At 40.1% G+C, this 17,680-nt stretch overlaps 1 protein-coding gene across 8 annotated transcripts in view; it reads right to left on the bottom strand.

Annotated features, from left to right (window-relative positions):
• PHACTR2 (phosphatase and actin regulator 2) overlaps positions 1 to 17,680 on the bottom strand; it is a gene marked incomplete at both ends in the record, with an annotated part of 197,920 nt that overhangs the window by 10,363 nt on the left and 169,877 nt on the right. For all 8 annotated transcript variants that reach the window (XM_081141274.1, XM_081141278.1, XM_081141281.1 and 5 more), the window contains 5 exons: positions 1,382 to 1,519; positions 4,195 to 4,256; positions 9,269 to 9,324; positions 11,761 to 11,917; positions 13,351 to 13,553. In XM_081141274.1, coding sequence (XP_080997400.1) covers positions 1,382 to 1,519; positions 4,195 to 4,256; positions 9,269 to 9,324; positions 11,761 to 11,917; positions 13,351 to 13,553 — 616 coding nt within the window. The remainder of the gene's footprint in view (positions 1 to 1,381; positions 1,520 to 4,194; positions 4,257 to 9,268; positions 9,325 to 11,760; positions 11,918 to 13,350; positions 13,554 to 17,680) is intronic.

Genomic DNA, 17,680 nt, shown 5'->3' with positions numbered 1-17,680 from the left:
CTGTAAGCCCAGGCACCACCCTACTTGACGCCACATGGGTCAGAAACAAACTGCCGAGCTGAGCCCTTCCGGAATTCCTAGCTCACAAAATTGTGAACAAAAGAAGATGGCTGTTTTAAGTCACCAAGTTTTGGGGTGGTTTGTTACAAAGCAGTTGATAACCTGAACACTGTTTCAAGACTTTCATCTCACAGATGATGAAATGGAGACCAAGTGACCTTCTAGATATCAAATGGGCATTAAGGTACAAAGATGGGGCTCAGGCATCAGCCTTCTTACTTTGAGTCCTCCACTCTTTCCAATAAAAAGAGCTTCAGAGCCTACGTCATCCAGATAATAGCCTCAGATCTCCGCGCTGTGTGTGCTGGTTTGTAATTAGAAATGATGAGTCAGTTACAGGCAATGAATGTGAAGTGAAATGATAGGAACTGGTTGCTTGAAAAAGTATGTCAGCAAGTTGTTATTATAGCCAATTAAAGAAATGTAATACCTATTTTAAAAAAATTCACTAAAGAATGACCACAGTTTTATTCCAAGAGTTACTTCCTCTTAGTATCTAAAGAGATTTCCTGAGATTGTTAAGAGAGGGAAACAAGTTCCCCCCCCTCTCAAATGTTATGTTAGTGAGACACATGTACAATAATCTTAACTCTCTTCTACTCAAAGAAGAACCAAAGTTTAGGCCTAATAACTCTTCATGTAAGTGTAAATGGGGCTGATTTTGTTGACAGATACAGGACAGAAAGAAGTAGGTTGATGTAGTGGGATTGGAGCCCTAATGGTACTGTGTTGGACCAACAATGGGAAGTAATTGAGCTGAAACTAGGTATTTCTAAGATTGAAACAAAACAGGCCGCCAAGAGATAGCACTGAGAATACATAGTATTTTTTATTATTATCATTTAAATCTTCACCCGAGGGTATGTTTTTATTGATAGTTAGAGAGAGAGGAAGGGGGGAAGAAAGAGAGAGAGAAAGAAAGAGAAACATTCATTGATGTGAGAGATAAACACTGATTGGCTGCCTCCCACACACGCCCCAACCGGGGATCAAACCCACAACCCAGGTATGTGCTCTGACTGGGAACGGAACCCGTAACCCTTTGGTGGATGGGGCGATGCTCCAACCAATGAACCACCTGGCGAGTATTTTTGATACCATGAGAATTACAGTTTTTTCCTGAGGCTTAGTTGAAAGAACTTCATTAATATTACTAAATATATCACATAAGTGGCTTAAATAATCAAAGGTAGAAAATTATTGGGATAATTGGTAATATCTAGCTTCCTAAGATGGCTGAGAGGGGATCAGTGGGCGCTTTTAGAAAAGCAATAAAATCATAAATAAGTGAAATCATGGCTAAAGTCACTGGAGTTCTTGCCTTGTCTGCAGGTGTCAACCTGGCCCAGGGCTTGTCTGCCCGGCGATCGTAGTCGGGAGAATCGGTGACTTCTACATACTCGTTAAACCGCAGGATCCTTCGAGCCTGTAGCTCTGCCACCGTGGGTCTCAGGCTGAGCTGCAGGAGAACAGGGACAAAGGACCAGTTCAGTAAACCATTTACAGCCTCGTGGTGGCAAGTTTTCCATAGAGAACTTCAAAGTTGAGGTTAAATAAGGTCACTTTCAGTTATCAAAAGAAAAAAAGGAGGCAGCAGCATCTTGGGAGTTTCTAATAAGAACTAGAAAGCAGAGTGCCCTAATTCTGAGACTATAAAAATCATCATTTTTAGATAGGTCACAGTCTTTGGTAAGTGTCTGCATTATGCTGTTTTTTCCAACTTGCCAGGCATTGTGATAAAGGGGCCTGTCGTCGCTGACACAGGGAACATGAAGCCACACAGATACGACAAAACTCCAGATACAGGATGGCTGGTTTGGGGACTGAATTATGTATCAAGACAAAAAGTCCTGCAATTTTTAGAAATGAGAATAAAAATCCTGATTCCTACTTTTATTAAACCTGTACACTCAGAAATGCACAAAGTTATGACAAAGAAATGGTCCAGTGAAGGGTCTGTCCATGGCCTTCTTCCATGGGAGGCTAAGGCCCCAGGCCCACATCTGACATTGACTCTTGGCCACAAAAGCTGATATGCAGGAGGGGGACCTTCTGAAGAACTGCACTTCAGTGGGGCCCTAACTGCTTAAAATCAGCTGCAACCTTAATTTAAGACACTTCTAATACCGTGGATTCCTCTTGTGGTCTTTGTCAAATTTGAATTTATAGTCTTATTTAATCTACCCAGCCCTTGTGTGTATGTGCTTTCCTCTCTTGGTCGTTTCCCAAGCCCAAGATTAAGGCAGAGATGGTTCTGAGACTAAAGAAACATGCCCGCCTGGTCGACAGGCATCACCTACTCTCTGCTATTGGGGTCCATGCTTCTGTGGTCTTTCTCGCTTGGGAGGTGTCACTGTATTGTCACACAGGTAAACCCAGGCCTCTGTTTTTTTCTATGGGGTCCATTTTCAGTGTCTTTTCTGTCCATATATGCACTCTGTACATAGCCAGACTACCCACTGTCTAAGTAGTCCTCTGTGGAAGTGTTCCTTATTTACATAGGCTCAATGTTTGGAAAAATTAAGCACAATCACAAAAAAATGTTTTTGTGGTTAAAAACATCCCCTTTCCAGGGCCTTGGTTTCCTCTTAAGTAAAACCAGAAGCTGAACTCAGTCAACACTCTAACCTTCAAGGCATTCAAAGACTCTTAGAAGGCTTGGGTCTGCACCCTGAGCCCACCTGAGCTGGGATATGACCATTTCAGTTCCTTCCAGGTTCGTGAAGCTCTGGTGGGCAACGGACAAAGGAAGGAGTAATCTAAGTGGTTCTGTTGTGCTCTCAGTGACAGTCTAATCTATACTGCTAGATTCTCACTGCCTCTCCAGGACAGGTGGGGTTACGGAGGTTTCCCTTGCCTCTGAGGACTGCCCAAAAGGCCAGTGACCAAGGGTCACACAGGTCAGAAATTCTCCATCCACCTTGCCCTTCAGGACCAGTGCTGGTGACAGTGACATGAACTGTCCTGCACCTACGGCAGGGAGCTCTGTATGGAGGAAGCAAATGGGGACAGGAGGTAAGGCAGGCTCTGCTGCCTCCTGGAAGGGCCCAACTGGATTAAGAAGACTATACGCGTGTCAGGGGTGAGCCTGGAGCAATGAGGAGAGGCTACATCTTATCTGTAGCTGGAACTTAATGGCCACTGAATGCCCGAAGAGCCATCTCTAGAAATTCAGTTTGCAGAGTCTTTCTCAGCTTGATCACTATTTGACATTTAGGGTCTTTAAGAAGAACACAGATGAATAAATGAACTTTTCCCCTAAAAAAAAAAACCAAAACCTCTCAAAGTACAGTCTCTGACTTTTCCAAGGGAAAGGAGTGTTTCTTCTACCTGCCTTAGAATGCTTCCACGTGGACTCCCCGGCCAGCCCGATAAACGTGGGTCAGGCCACAACCTCACTGCAGAAGTCATGTCTTGCTTTACTCATCTTGCCTTGTCCAAAGGTGAAAGGTATATCTGAACAATTACTGAGCAAAGATTTATGATGAAATATAAGCTCTGATAGTGCTTAATTTTTCCAGACTGTTACTATTTTAACACAGAAAAAAGTGATAGCTCTGGCGTCAGATTTATATTTTCATAAATGGTGGAAACAATTGTCTGAGTTACGCCATTTGTCAACTTGGGTAGCACTGCAGTAGGCAGGCTAAGATCAAGTTCACTTAAAAAATTACTCACGTGGCCCCGATACAGAATAGTGGCAAAACTTCAGTGGTAACAAAATATTTATTTAATATTTCCAAGACTACGTGGAAACCGTGAGCATTTTAAAAAACTAAACATTGAAATATTAATAATGGATACCTCTAAATGGGAGAAGTCTGTGTGATATTTTTTTTCTTCTTTTAATTCCCTTTTGCATTAAAAAATTTTTTTACACAGACTGTGTTATTTTCATAATCATCAAATGTACTTTAAAACTTTCGATTGCTAATGTCAAAATCAATATATGTAATTATCCACATAAACATAGCTCATGATGTATTCATTACAATGATTTTAGTTTCTGTCATTATTTGGTAGACAAACAGGAGTAATTATTTTTAAATTCAGATTTACATGGAGAGAGTTGATCTGCATTTAAACATGAAGTTTATCTCAAGACACACACGCTCGGTAACACTGTTTCCTCACCTTTCTGCTGAGTCTGCGTTTAAGTTCCATTTTTGCTTCCTGTTCTTCCTCTTCATTCTTCTCTGTTTGTCAGTGGGGGGGAGACATGAAGACTTAGTTACTATAAGTGATTCCATAATCGGAAAAGTAGATCAGGCACAATTATTTGACTGTAACGGATATTGATTAAAACCCCAACACCTTTATAAAGCTGTCAAAAGATTCTGCAGATAAGTCAATCATGAATTTACATATGTCTATGTACCATTAATTTATATATGTATATATACACATGTATTATTTTTTCCTTATATGACCACCTTATTTACCAATTGTAAACCTCTTTGCTTCCCAGCTTCTTGTTCTATTTGGGAAAAACCACAAGAGTGTCCATATTCTGGTGACAGCCTTGCACTGCTGATCATCTCACGGGCTTACAAGCGCAGATTATCAGAATTCAGAGAACAATTTACTTCTGGATCTGGCTGCCATGTGAAAATCCGAGACATATCAAAAGAACAAATTAGAACCATCTGATGCACGTCTGAGTTGCTGGTCTCCATTCAAATCCAACTAAAATACTTGATGTGTCTGCTTTGGTTTCCATAGAAGCAGAATGTAAGCATTTCTTTGGACTTTGCTTTTGAGCCAGAATGTTCTGAATGGGGTTATGGTGTACTTTTGGTGGAGATGATTTATTTTCTTATGACTGTGACTTTCCAAAGTCTTCTCTTGCCTCTAGTACTTCACCAAGTAGTACAATTTAATGGCCAATGTAAATGAATGCTGCCCAACAGATGGGATTAAGAGAAAAATGTCCAGGACTTTTAAAGAAATAAACATCCCTTCGGGTTTAATGGTTGCTTACTTGATGAATTTTTCTCTGTTGCTTCCTGTAGCTCATCATTTGTTCAATAAATGAGCACCGATTTTACTCATTGGGTATTAATACTTACAGGAGATTATCTTTTAGAAAGTGCTGTTATGAATTCTATTGAAGGAAAAATCACACTGTATAAAAGCTCAGCTAAAAGGGTGAACAAGAAGTCTCCTCTCTGAAAAGATAATTATATTTTTAAAATTCAAATAGACTTCTTACCACTAAGATTATTTTTATCATTAATAAAATATTAGCATTCAATATTTGCAACATCTGAATTTGTTACTCGAACATGCTAAATCTCTAATAATTTTCCTTATCTCGACAGGGAAAAGACTCTACAGTCTTCTGAAACACTCATGTTAATTTATAAAAAAGAGAATGATTAGTCTGGTTTTTCGACAAAGAGTGAACGTAAACTGAAATCATCCTGCAAGAAACCAACTAGTTAGTATGCTTTTATTAAGTGTAAAAAAAATTTGGTTATGATTCAGATTTCTTCCCACGAAACGACTATAGGTATCCTTAAAATACATCCTTAGGGTCAAATAATTACCGTTTGTGAGTTGGATAAGGCATGTGGATTGTACAATCCAAACACCAAACTTATGGTTCAAGCCATTCAAATTAGGGTTTTACAAGATCAATCCTCTGCTGACATTATTAATAAAAAGAAAATTATCACCCTTAAAACATTTTAGTCAATTCTTCCTATACAGTGATTATGCTATGTTTTTAAAGGTACTTTTCAAAGACAAAAAAAATGGATAGCCAATATACTCAAAACTAATGCTCCAATTTTCATGAAATACACAAAATGTCACTTCTTAGGGAATATTAGATAATTTTGCCTTATTAAGCATATTGTACATCTACGTGACAGCCAGTTAAGTTTTAAAAAAAGAAGGGCCTATTGCAGTTAGGGAAGTGAAATAAACACCATTATACCATTTGGGAATTCTTTTTTAGCATCAGAAGCTGCCTTCCTTACATTCCCCATATTTGAAATTATGCTTCTAACAAGTTAGGGGAAGAGGGTTAGAGGTGGAGGGAAGCCAACATCACTGTTCTTCTGAATCTTATTAAATAGTCACTGTAAAATCTCTTACAAAGAGTCAAGGTTAAACTAGTAAACTTAGTTTTAAAAAATTCACTGAGTTTTTAAATATTTATTTATTAGAGGGCTAATTATAAAGTCGGACGTAAACCTTTCTGGTCCCTTGAAACAGACTGGAGGAATATTCATGAAGGAAGTGATGCGGCCCATTGACAAATCTTGCGCTCAGTAACTTTCATCAGAGCAGAGGGGGCGGATATTTCAGAATAGCCACAGGAAGCATTGGCCATAAACACAAGCAACACAGGAGGCCTGGGAGGAGGGAGGGCACTACAGGAAAGCTGCCTAGCTAGTGTGTGTTGCCCAGAACATTTGTGGATGAGCTAAAACAACGGAGACAAACACGGAAATACCAGCAACTGGAGTATTATATTCTTGAGTCATCAATTAAGATAAAATGGGATTTAAAAAGGCCAAATATTTTTGTGGATTTGTTTCTCTTTTTGCTGTTTTACATGTTTCTGTATGGGAGTTTTTAAGAAATGAAAATACATTTCTAAACCTACTTGAAATGCCCCCCTTCCAAAAGAGATGGATCAATGGATGAACAGATATGTGATAAAGCAAGATGTGATAAAGTAGATGTTAATGGTAGAATATAAGTGGTAGATATATAGGTGTTTACTGTAAAATGGTTTCGACTTTTCTGTATGATTAAAAAATTTCATATAAAGTGTTATATGCAGAACTCAAAGCCTTAATATATTTATTCCCTATAGAAGACACAAATGGAATTACAGTCACAGCTAAAGAGTATGAGATGATTTTTATCTTTTATCCCTGCCCTGAAAAGATGTTCCATATATATCACTTTTTTCTGATAAGCAAAAGTTGACCTTTTAAGCACCAAAACGTGCTTTCCATTTTAACAATTTTAAGGAACTGGTTCAAAAATGTACAACTAAATATAACTTTGTATGTATTTTAAAATGCTAGATGCACTGAAATAGCAAAGAAATAAAATAGGTTATGATAGCAGGAATGAAACGAAGAAATAAAATTTGTCCTGTGTTCCAATTAGAGTTATCATCTGACTCATGTTTACTAAACAATTAGAGCTATCATCTGACTCATGTTTACTAAACTAGTGGACTTGGATCTGAGAACTGCTGAATGTTTTATTCTGTAAATTCGTTCCTTAATTTGTCAAGAAAAAGTGACCTAGTTAAAATAAATGTCCTTAAAAACCACACCATGTCACGCATAGACTTTTCTTCAAATAGACAATCATACTGCTTTTGAACAAAAGCTAGTGAGGAAACATCAAACAAGAGCCATCTACGTGGAAGAACCGAGAGGCAAGCAGGGGCAGAAGAAAGTGTCACACGTATGCTCTAGATGACCTCCACCAGTCCTCTTTTCTGCTTCCCTTGGCCATACAACATTATGTCAGGAGACCATAGGCCAATTATCTGCCTCTCCGGACTGCAAATGTGTCTTTTGTTTCCAGAAAAAGCATGCTTAACCAAACTGAAAAGGAAGTAAATAAGGGCTGAAGTCAGATCTGAAGTTGACTTTGGCGTTTCACTCTTTTCCGAACCTCCAGGAAAATGGGGGATAAGAGCCAACACAGCACTTAAGATCAATGTGGGATAAATTTCTAGATCTATGACACAGTTCGTCAAATAACTGAACACCAACGTGGTCTGGCACTATTTGTCTCCCAGGAGCAGGAAAAAATTGCCCACAATTCGCTCTTCCTTTTTTTCTAGGTATTGCATCAGGCATCCAATAAGAAATAATCTGTGTGTTAGGAGCTCAAGATCTGCATTTGAGCTTATCTAAAAGGCAATTCAAACAAAAAGCCAGGAGCCTTTCTGGTGTTGTTTTGTCTAAATTAGACATCGCTCTTCTCCTATTTTAGAAAGCTAAGGCCTTTTCTTTTTTTTCTGGCCATGACTTTTTCCCTCTCCAAACTGGCTCTTATATACATTGATGGTCATTTAAGTCCTTTCTTGGGTTCTATCCCAGTAATACTCACAAAGAGCCAGGAAAAAAACACAAAACTTTCCAAGGGAGAAAATCCCACAGACTGGCAATTCCTCTCTCTCTTCAGCCCTCACTGATGAACTGTCTTAGTAATAGTAACTGTAGTATAACTCTGCTATTAAAACCCTTCTTTCCTTCAAGAAAGCAAACAATTCAGATTGGAGAATGGGGGTCACCCGGACAGGCCAACTTGACCCTAAAAGCTTGGTTGAAAAAGATGCAGCGCATGCCAGTGGCTCGTTACTATGGTAGCACTATCCGGAGTTTGGCCCATCCCTGCTTTTTGATATTTCATACAACAAAAAGCTCTTTGGAAACTGGGCTAATAATATATAAAACTACAAGCTGAATTTTAAAATATCCATTACTTAACTCACTGTAGTTAGTAACCACATTGATACACTATAGGACGACAAACTGCTTCCATTCGTTATATAGCTTTAACATATGAACTTTAATACTTTAAATATGACTGGACTCATGAGTGAAAAGTCGAGTCAAAGAAAATAGAGAAAAAAAATGAAATGAGAAAATAAAGTTGGAAAATGGAAGGAGAGCTCCATAAGTGCTGAGAAATCATAAATAACTCAAGAGGGAAACAGTTATCATAACAAGGGAAGATGAAATGCATTGAAATGAAATGGATTGAAAAATTGTTTTTACCAGGATTCTGTTTTAAATAGAATCATCTGTTAAACCTGGCAACAAATTGTATTATTAATAATAATATAGGAAGGTTTGATTCATTTCCTTGTGGATTCTCTGGCCTTCTCTTTGACATGTATTTGCAAGCTGACCAGAGGATTTTCTTTTATTTAATTGTTGAGTGAAAGAATACATGGACTATATTTCATCTTTCTTAAAAACAACTGTCACAACCATGACTCTGGTCTGGGGGATGTCAGGCTGAAAGCCACAAAATGAAATACAAATTTCAAGAAATTATTTTTTAAATTATGTAAACGATGACACATAAATGTGACATGATTGGGCCATTTCAATCCTTTGTGAATAAATATACTAAGGTTTCCTATTGATAAATGGGTCATGTCTAGAGTGAGCTTGTTAATGGTTAGTCAAGGGATCACTGTATAGTACAGGATACTCACGTTTCAGGATATTTCTTTGCTCTAATTCCTCAGTTGTGGGCCTCTGGCTAAGTCTCCTATGATGACAAAAAGGATATATTGCAGGTTACAAACAAGGCCCCCTTAGTGGGAGACACAGAATAAAACAAAGCTATAGTTTTTCATGTTTTGTGAAACAAAAATCAATTTTTAAACTGACAAAAGTTTGGAGACTAGAGATTGTGGCTGAGACTGCTAACTACCCCCAATTACCCATTCTCTCTCTTCCTTTCAGAAACGGAATCCCCCGAGCTTTAGCGGTGACCCCCTCCCTCCGGCCCCCATCCACCCCAGCTACAGACTTCTGTCTCCTGAGCAGCAAGGTGTGGCTATAAGACCAAGTTCTTGCAATGGGATGTGAGCAGAAATGGTGTCTGTAATTTCTACTTTTTACCCTTAAAAAGATGGTGTGTGTATGTTCTCTACCTTCCTTCTTCCACAGGCTGGAACTTAAACATGGTCAATGAGCCAGCTAGGATCATGTAGACAAGAGTACCCATGGGGATGGCAGAGCAACAAGACAGAAGGAACCTGGGTACCTGGCTGGACTAGAAGGAGCAATGCTTCCAGCCATGCTGAACAGCCCACCTACCTTTGGACTTTTATGTGAAAAAGAATAAACTTGTGGAAGTGTGTGTTTGGGCCACTGCACATTTTGGTCTCTTAAAACAGCTTAGCTTTTTGGCTAATTCACACACAGTCATTCACATCTACAAAAGGCTGCTGCTTGAGAGTTCATATCAACTTGGGAGAAGATCCAATCTACACCACATAGTGTTTTAAATGAAACTGTGCTTTTTTGAGCTCAAATGAATTCCATTATATATAGTTCTCTTGAGATACCTAGGCCCTTCTCATATGCCTTCAAGACAAGCCAGGCTTACTTGTGATTAGTAGCTAACTATTTGTTAGCTGAAAGTCTTGTGAACCCTTTCTAACTTTGTTTTTGGTCTTGTTTACATTACTAATTTGTTGTTAATCACAGACAAAACCTTTCTCTAAATGTAGGCTGAGTTTGTGTGCAAATTAAACTAATATACACGACAGGTAATTTTAATATAGATACTATCAATTCTAAATTTTTATGGCTGTGACAGAAATTGTATTAAGAATTAAAATCAGTATTTTAAATAACTCATCAAAAATTTTGTTAAAGTTTAATCTTCCTCAGAGCTTCCTCGAAATTAACTTAAGTAATTGAGCCCACAAAAAAACAAGCGACCATCTATGCCAGCCTGATGTGCCATCTGTGCATCCATGTATCCTGTATGACATATCCATACTATGTCACCCCCCAAACACACCATCCTTTGATTATTTTTGTTTTTTAAATATGTCTTTATTGATTTCAGAGAGAGGAAAGGAGAAGGGGAGAGAGAGATAGAAACATCAATGATGAGAGAGTCATTGATTGGCTGCCTCCTGCATGTCCCCTCCTGCATGTGGGGACTGAGGCTGAAGCCCCAGCATGTGCCCTGACCAGGAATCGAACCGCAATCTCCTGGATCCTAGATCGATGCTCAACCGCTGAGCCACGCCCGGCTGGGCCCTTCCTTTGTTTATGGAGTTTCCTCCCTCTAGAATGACCTTTTCTCTTTCTCCAACTACTGATATTTTATAAATAATTAAAATAGTAACTTGAAGGTAGGTGTTGGACTTCTCCCAAAAGTGAGAATTAAAGGCTCCTGGTTCTTTGCCCCTATACAGCAGTTATACAAATCCTGCTCTGGTCTTCCGGAATGTTCCCTTCTCCCAATTTACCCACCCTGCTGCTTATGCAGAGTGAGAGAAGTCAGAAAAATAACTAATACTTAAACAGGCTTGGACTGATAATAAAAAAGAGAGCTTCACTGCTCATTTCTATTAAAACAACCAGTTCAATGGATTTCCAAAGTCACTAGTGGCAAAAATAAAAATCATACAAGAGCTGGAGGCAGGAAGAGAAGTCAGATGATCACTTATTTGAAGTTAAAAGAGGGAACTTTCGATATCGGGGCTGTGGTTACCTGTCTTGGACGGAGCTGACCACTGAAGCTAACTACTATTTTCACAGTCTCAGTGCCCACAGGCCCGAGCTGCCTGGAAACCATGGAACACTGCTGAGTCCATGAACTAGGCCTGCCTCTTATTTTGATCAATAACGTTACAGTGGAATACAGCCACACTCATTTGTTTATATACTCTTTACGGCTGCTTTTGTTGAGCAGCTGCAACTGAGGCCTTCTGGCCAGCAAAGCCTAAAATATTTACAAACTGGTCCTTTATAGGAAAAGTTTGTCAACACTTGGATCAGGCTTTGGCCACCTCAATGCCACTGATGAGCTGGACTGAAGTGCAGGTTCTCTGAGTGGTTCACCATCCAGGACCAACTTTCAAAGACCGGATAGGCCAGGTATGCCCAAGGAATTCATAATGACCTCAGGTTGGGGGAAAGCATGCATTAGTCAGTGCAGCACTAAAATTTCAGCCATTACCTGACTAGCTTGGTTCCAATTTGCTGTCGGATTTCCTGCCTCTCTTCTTCAGATGTCCGCTGCAAGATGTTCTTGTCCTCTAATTCTTTTTTGGACGGTCTGTTGCCAAGTTTGATAGCAAGGGTATCCCTTCGACGGATTTTACTTGCCAAAGCACCTGAGGATTAGAAAAGGCAGAAATGCAGAGAAAGAGGCCCTTAGCAGGTGGCACTCAGGTTACAGGTGGCATGGACTTCAAACTGAGTCCAGACCTAATTCTTTGTCCACATGCAAGAGTGGAATTTTAATTAGCTTAAGGGGAGGAAAAGTTTTTAGTCGAATGTAGTTCATTTTGGAAAACTGGAGAACTATTTTTTAAAATGTTCTGAAAAATGTTGAGCCACCATGAAAAACTTGGAAGCATCACCTCATCATTTGGAAAGTGATATGTGAAGTTTATTTTGCTGAGATGGTGCATCATGGAAACCACTGATTGCATAATGCCTTTTCTTTCTTTTCTTTTTCAAGTTTTATAAACTTAGCCCCTTTACTTACACTGTACAGGAAATCCTTGTCTTCCCTCTTCCTCTACTCAGCAACCACTCTGGCAAAAGTCCACATCTGATACTAAAGTTTTAATCCTAAATTACCCAGAGAACCCTGACATCCCTATAGGTGATAGTTAATATCACATGGATAATAATCTGTTGTTGTTGTTCAGTACAAACTGAAGGAAATCTGACAAACTGATGTTTAATCATTAATATGCCAATAACTTTTCATAATCTAGAAACTTAACTCTACAGTGAATCCCTCCCAAGTGATCCTGCTTAGAAGACTAAAAAAAAAAAAAGGCCCTTCCCAGTTCCCTAAGTTACACATAAATGGTTAGCTTTCTCTACTTTACTTTTATTCCTTCCTAGAAGGCATACATTTTTTTTTTTTTTTTTAAATATTTATTGGTTTCAGAGAGAGGAAGGGAGAGGGGGAGAGAGAGAGAAACATCAATGATGAGAGAGTCACTGATCGGCCGCCTCCTGCACGCCCCCGACTGGGGATCGAGCCCGCAACGCGGGCATGTGCCCTGACCTGGAATCGAACCTCGATCTCCCGGATTCTAGGTTGATGCTCAGCCGCTGAGCCACGCGGGCCGGGCGGCATACAATCATCTACTGTGGATGAATGACTGTTTTTAATTCTTAAAAGATATGTGTCATTTTTGACTCATTCCTCCCTCCCCTCTCCTTAAACCGCAGCATAAAAATAAGTGAAACTCTCCAATAGTTCCCACGAGTAACCCAGGGGATCCTGCAGTGATTCAAGAAAGGTCCCCAGGAAGGGCTGTCTGATCGTCCTGAGAAAGGCCTCCGTCCTCAGAAAGCTTTGCCTCTCCGGACAGACACAAATGTGCGATGTGCCCAACAGACGCCACCCGCCCCTCATGGACCCGTCCTCAGGAAAGGCCTGGCACCGAAAGCTAAAGCTAAGGCCGCACTCGTCTCTAACCCGAGGACGGAATAGCAGGGGAAGGGCACATCAGATGTCTGGTTCCCGATGCGGCTTTTGCTCTGTCCGCCACCCACCTCCCTCCCTCCTGGGAGCCAGTCTTACTTTCTCCACTGCCGTCCTCGCCCTCCTCGTCGTCGTCGTCGTCGTCGGTGTACAGGATGGGCCCATCGGAGTCCGAGTCGGTGGCCCGGGACTCCCTGTGGCCTTCGTCCTCTGGGGCACTGAAGGATTCGGAAGAGTCCCCCATCAGCCCAGGAGCCAGCAGCTGAGGCGCTGCCTTTCTCAGCTCGTCTTTGGCTGCGAAACTGTTAAGGGCACAGAAACACAGGGGTGGCGTGATGCTCGGAGCGACCCTGGGGGACGCCCCGCCCTAAGGAGTGCTGGCTGTGTGAGCACCTTCGGGCTGGCGAAGGCAAAAGCACAGCGGCCGCTGTCACTGCCGCGGGCGAGCAGCGTGCCCGGTGCTCAGAGTGCTAGACTCCTCATCTGCAACGGGAAGGCGACCGACTAGCTGGGTCTGACGCAGTCACACGTGAGTACAGTACAACTATATTTTGCATTAGTCCTTCCGTAGCGACGGGGGTTCCGTGGGAAGAACAAGGGGCTAGAAGTTCCCGAGCACCTGACCTCCTTTCTCCCTTCTCTCACGGTGGCCTGAGGACAACCCCGCTGCAGCACTCGGCACGGTGCACCTCAGTCACCACTTACTGGCCTTCCCCACCCCCAGGGGGCCTGGACAAGCAGGACTCACCGCCTGGAAATGGAGTGACACGCAAAAGTACATCTTTCACTGACACATGAATTAAGCCTATTTTCATCACAGCCAGTGTGTCAACAGAAAAAAAAAAAATAATGCATCCTCTCTGAGCCTAGCTTTTCCATTTGTAAACTTGCCTGTCTTAGGACTATATTAAAAACGTGGGGTGGAAAGCGTGGGAGTTAAACGGACTTTTTAGAAGAAGTTTATGTGTAAGGATGCAATCATTTCTATTACCGAATTTGGTAAGAGTCTCTGGTTTAAAGCACATATGTACAATGGAATATTACTCGGCCATAAAAAGAATGAAATCTTACTGTCTGCAACATGGATGGACCTAGAGGGTGTTATGCTAAGTAAAATAAGTCAGGCAGAGAGAGACAGATATCATACGATTTCACTTATATGTGGAATCTGAAAAACAAAATAAATGAACAAACAAAACAGAAACAGACTCATAGATACAGAGAGGAGGGAAGTAGGGGGACTAGGTGAAAAGCGAAGGGATTAAGAAGTACAAACTGGTAGCTACAAATAGTCCTGGGGATGTAGAGTACAGCACAGGGAACATAGTAATATTGCATAACTACGTATGGTGTCAGATGGGTACAAGAAATATCGGGGGACCATTTTGTAAAGCATAGGATTGTCTAACCACTATCCTGTACACCTGAAATGAATATAATACTGAATATCAACTGTAGTTTAAAAATAAAATATAAAGTTACTATAAATATACAAAGCTTTCCAGTCTTCATCAACTAGAGTAAAAAATATATACTTTACATAAAAAATATATTGAAAACAACGTAATCTTCATTTTAAGACGGAGAAGATCCTCAAATCGCTTTCTGATATAAATAAAAGAATCCAAATTTGGGTGTCACACTTCTGAAAAAACGTTTAGTGGGAAACATGTGCTTGCTGTCCTCATTAACTACAAAAAGCCAAAACCAGTTCTCTGTATAATAAAAACAAACTTTGCCCAAATCTGAGGTATTGAAAATTCTTTGTGGTTACAGGCCCAAGTGCTTTCAAAAGTCTCATTTTTCACATATTCGAAAAATTCAACAGCCAGGATACTTGTTTTCAAAGGGGGAGATATAAAATTTCATTTATTGTGTAAGATATACATTTTATTATGTAAAAAATGGCATAACATTTAACCATTTTTAAGTGCACAGTTCAGTTGCACCAAGTATATTCACACTGCTGTAAAACTGTCACCACCATCTTCCCCATTAGATAATAACCTCCTATTCCTCCCCTCCAGCCCCTGGCAGCTGCCATTCTTTCTGTCTTTATGAATTTTACTGTTCTAGGTGCTTTGTATAATTAGAATTATGCATTTGCCCCGTTGTGTCTGGTTTATTTCACTTAGTATATCTTCAAGGTTCATCCATGTTGTAGCATGTGTCAAAATTTCCTTCCTTTTTAGGGTTGAATAATATTCCATTTTATGTATAGGCCACATTTTGTTTATCCATTCATCAGTTGACAAACATTTGGGTTGTTTCTACCTTTTGGTTATTGTGAATGATGCTGCTGTGAACATCAGTGTACAAATATCTGTTTGAGTACCTCCTTTCAAATTTTTGGCAATGTACACAGGAGTTACAGGATCATATGGTAATTCTATGTTTAGTTTTTTTGAGAAACCACCATACAGTTTCCATAGTGTGAAATCTCATTTGAAATGAGAGGAGATCTATTTTATGGGAAATCTTTTCCACAGTCCGGATTTCTAGCCGATTGCCACTGGAGGCCATTCTTGTCTGCCCCTGTGGATGACCACAGCACAGTGAAAAGATGTGCCAATTAGTAACACATTCTGAAGAGCAGAACAGAAGATACTTTAGAGTTAAGCCCTGGTATTTGCTCATGTCATGATTCAGTAATTTATTATGTTATCGATTACTATTTTAACCTTATTTGTATTTTATGTTTTACAGTTTTCAAAGACTTCTGCATACATTTATAACTTATAATTGTCCTATAGTATAAGGAATGCCATGTGTGAGTTGCCCAACCATGGAAGCAAATCCAGTCTAGAATCCAGACTTCAGTCTCTTAGTCTACCTATTAAATGTTATGCTATATTATATTTTATTTACACTTGATATTATAAGTTATGTTAATATATTATGGGTTATATTTACTGTTAAATATTACACTCCACATTTATATCAGTTAACTCATGGCTTGGTTCTTACATTTCTCGAAGGTTCCCGGGCACACTGGACAATACAGTGCACTCCACCAATGTTTGTGGAAATGAACTGAACAGATTCAAGTCCCTTTTGAGTATGGGCTCCAGACGGGCTTATTAGCTTCTGCCTTCAATTACACCAGACACACACGGTACTCACAAAGCTGCCAACGGACAGAAATCTACCAAACAGTTACTACCCTGCAACGTGTGAACAGAGGTGGGTATTTTTACACATGGCCACTTGTCTTCTTTAAAGTCCTGATATTTGTGTTCCAAACAGAAGCCCCTTCATAAGACGACAGGATTTTCACACACTCGTTGACTAAACATAACTGGGGAGAGTTCTAAGTAAAGCAAGTGACTAAGCGCCAGGAATTCTAATTCAGATATCCGCTTCAAAACACAAGAAAGAATTTGGAAGGAAATTTGGGAGACTGCTTATTCCAGGCTCATTAACTCGAGAGCAAACGCAAACCATCCCTGTGGGATGAACTGCAATTTAACTTTTTTATTTTGAAGAATATATGAAGAAAATCTCTCTGCCCTCTTCTAGGAAAGCATGGTGGTTACCCTGAGCGACAGGAAAATCTATTATACAAACCTCGATGTCTAATTATGTCCTAAGCTCGCTCTCTCTGATCACAGTCCCAGTGGAAATGCAGAACAGATGCTCAGCCCTTTTGCCTGACAGTCCTGCGAATACTTGGGCTGAAGCCTGACATTAGGCCCCAGCGCGCAGCCTGGAGCTTAGTGCAATACAGTGTCCTCCCTCAGTGTGTGTGGCAGTGGACTGGCCACCTTTGGATACGGGCCCCCTCACGTACGCTGGATATTATTTTGGTAAGAAATAGTGTTAACTATAATGCCTTGCTTACTTGTGTATCTTTGGTGCTTGGTACACTGCCCAGCACACAGAAGGCAAGCAAAAATATATGCTGAACGAGTGGCTGTTTAGGTCTAAAGGTTGGAATTGATTTTGAAGCTGGAAAACACTCACTATAAATAAAGACATTTGCTAAGTGCTGGAAGTATGAGGGATACCATAACCATTCATTTCAGTATCTGCTTTTCCCATAGCATTTATTAACATGGCAAACAAATAATTTGCAATTTAACATTTATTTATCATCCCTTGGCTTTCCTTTGAATGATGGTGCTCAAGATGATAAAAACAAACAAAAACAAACAACAAGAAATGAACACACACATACACAAAATAGCAGAAGAAGTGAAAGCAACTACTTCGGAAACTTCTAAAATTACTTAGGGCATGGAATCTGCTGTGCAACTCTAGGTCTGCGTTCTGGCTCTGCCACTTGCTACCTGGGTAATTTCGGGCAAAATTTACTTCTCTCAGCATCAGTTTTTTCACCTATTAAACAGAAATATTTCAAGGAAGTCCTATGTGAATTTAATAACTGAGAGTTCCTGACATTAAATAGGTATTCAATAAATGAAGATTA

This window comes from Miniopterus schreibersii, assembly GCF_964146895.1.
Source record: "Miniopterus schreibersii genome assembly, chromosome: 6".
Classification (NCBI taxonomy): Eukaryota; Metazoa; Chordata; class Mammalia; order Chiroptera; family Miniopteridae; genus Miniopterus; species Miniopterus schreibersii.
Note: the sequence above shows the minus strand (reverse complement) of the source record. Positions and strands in the feature narration are given on the sequence as shown.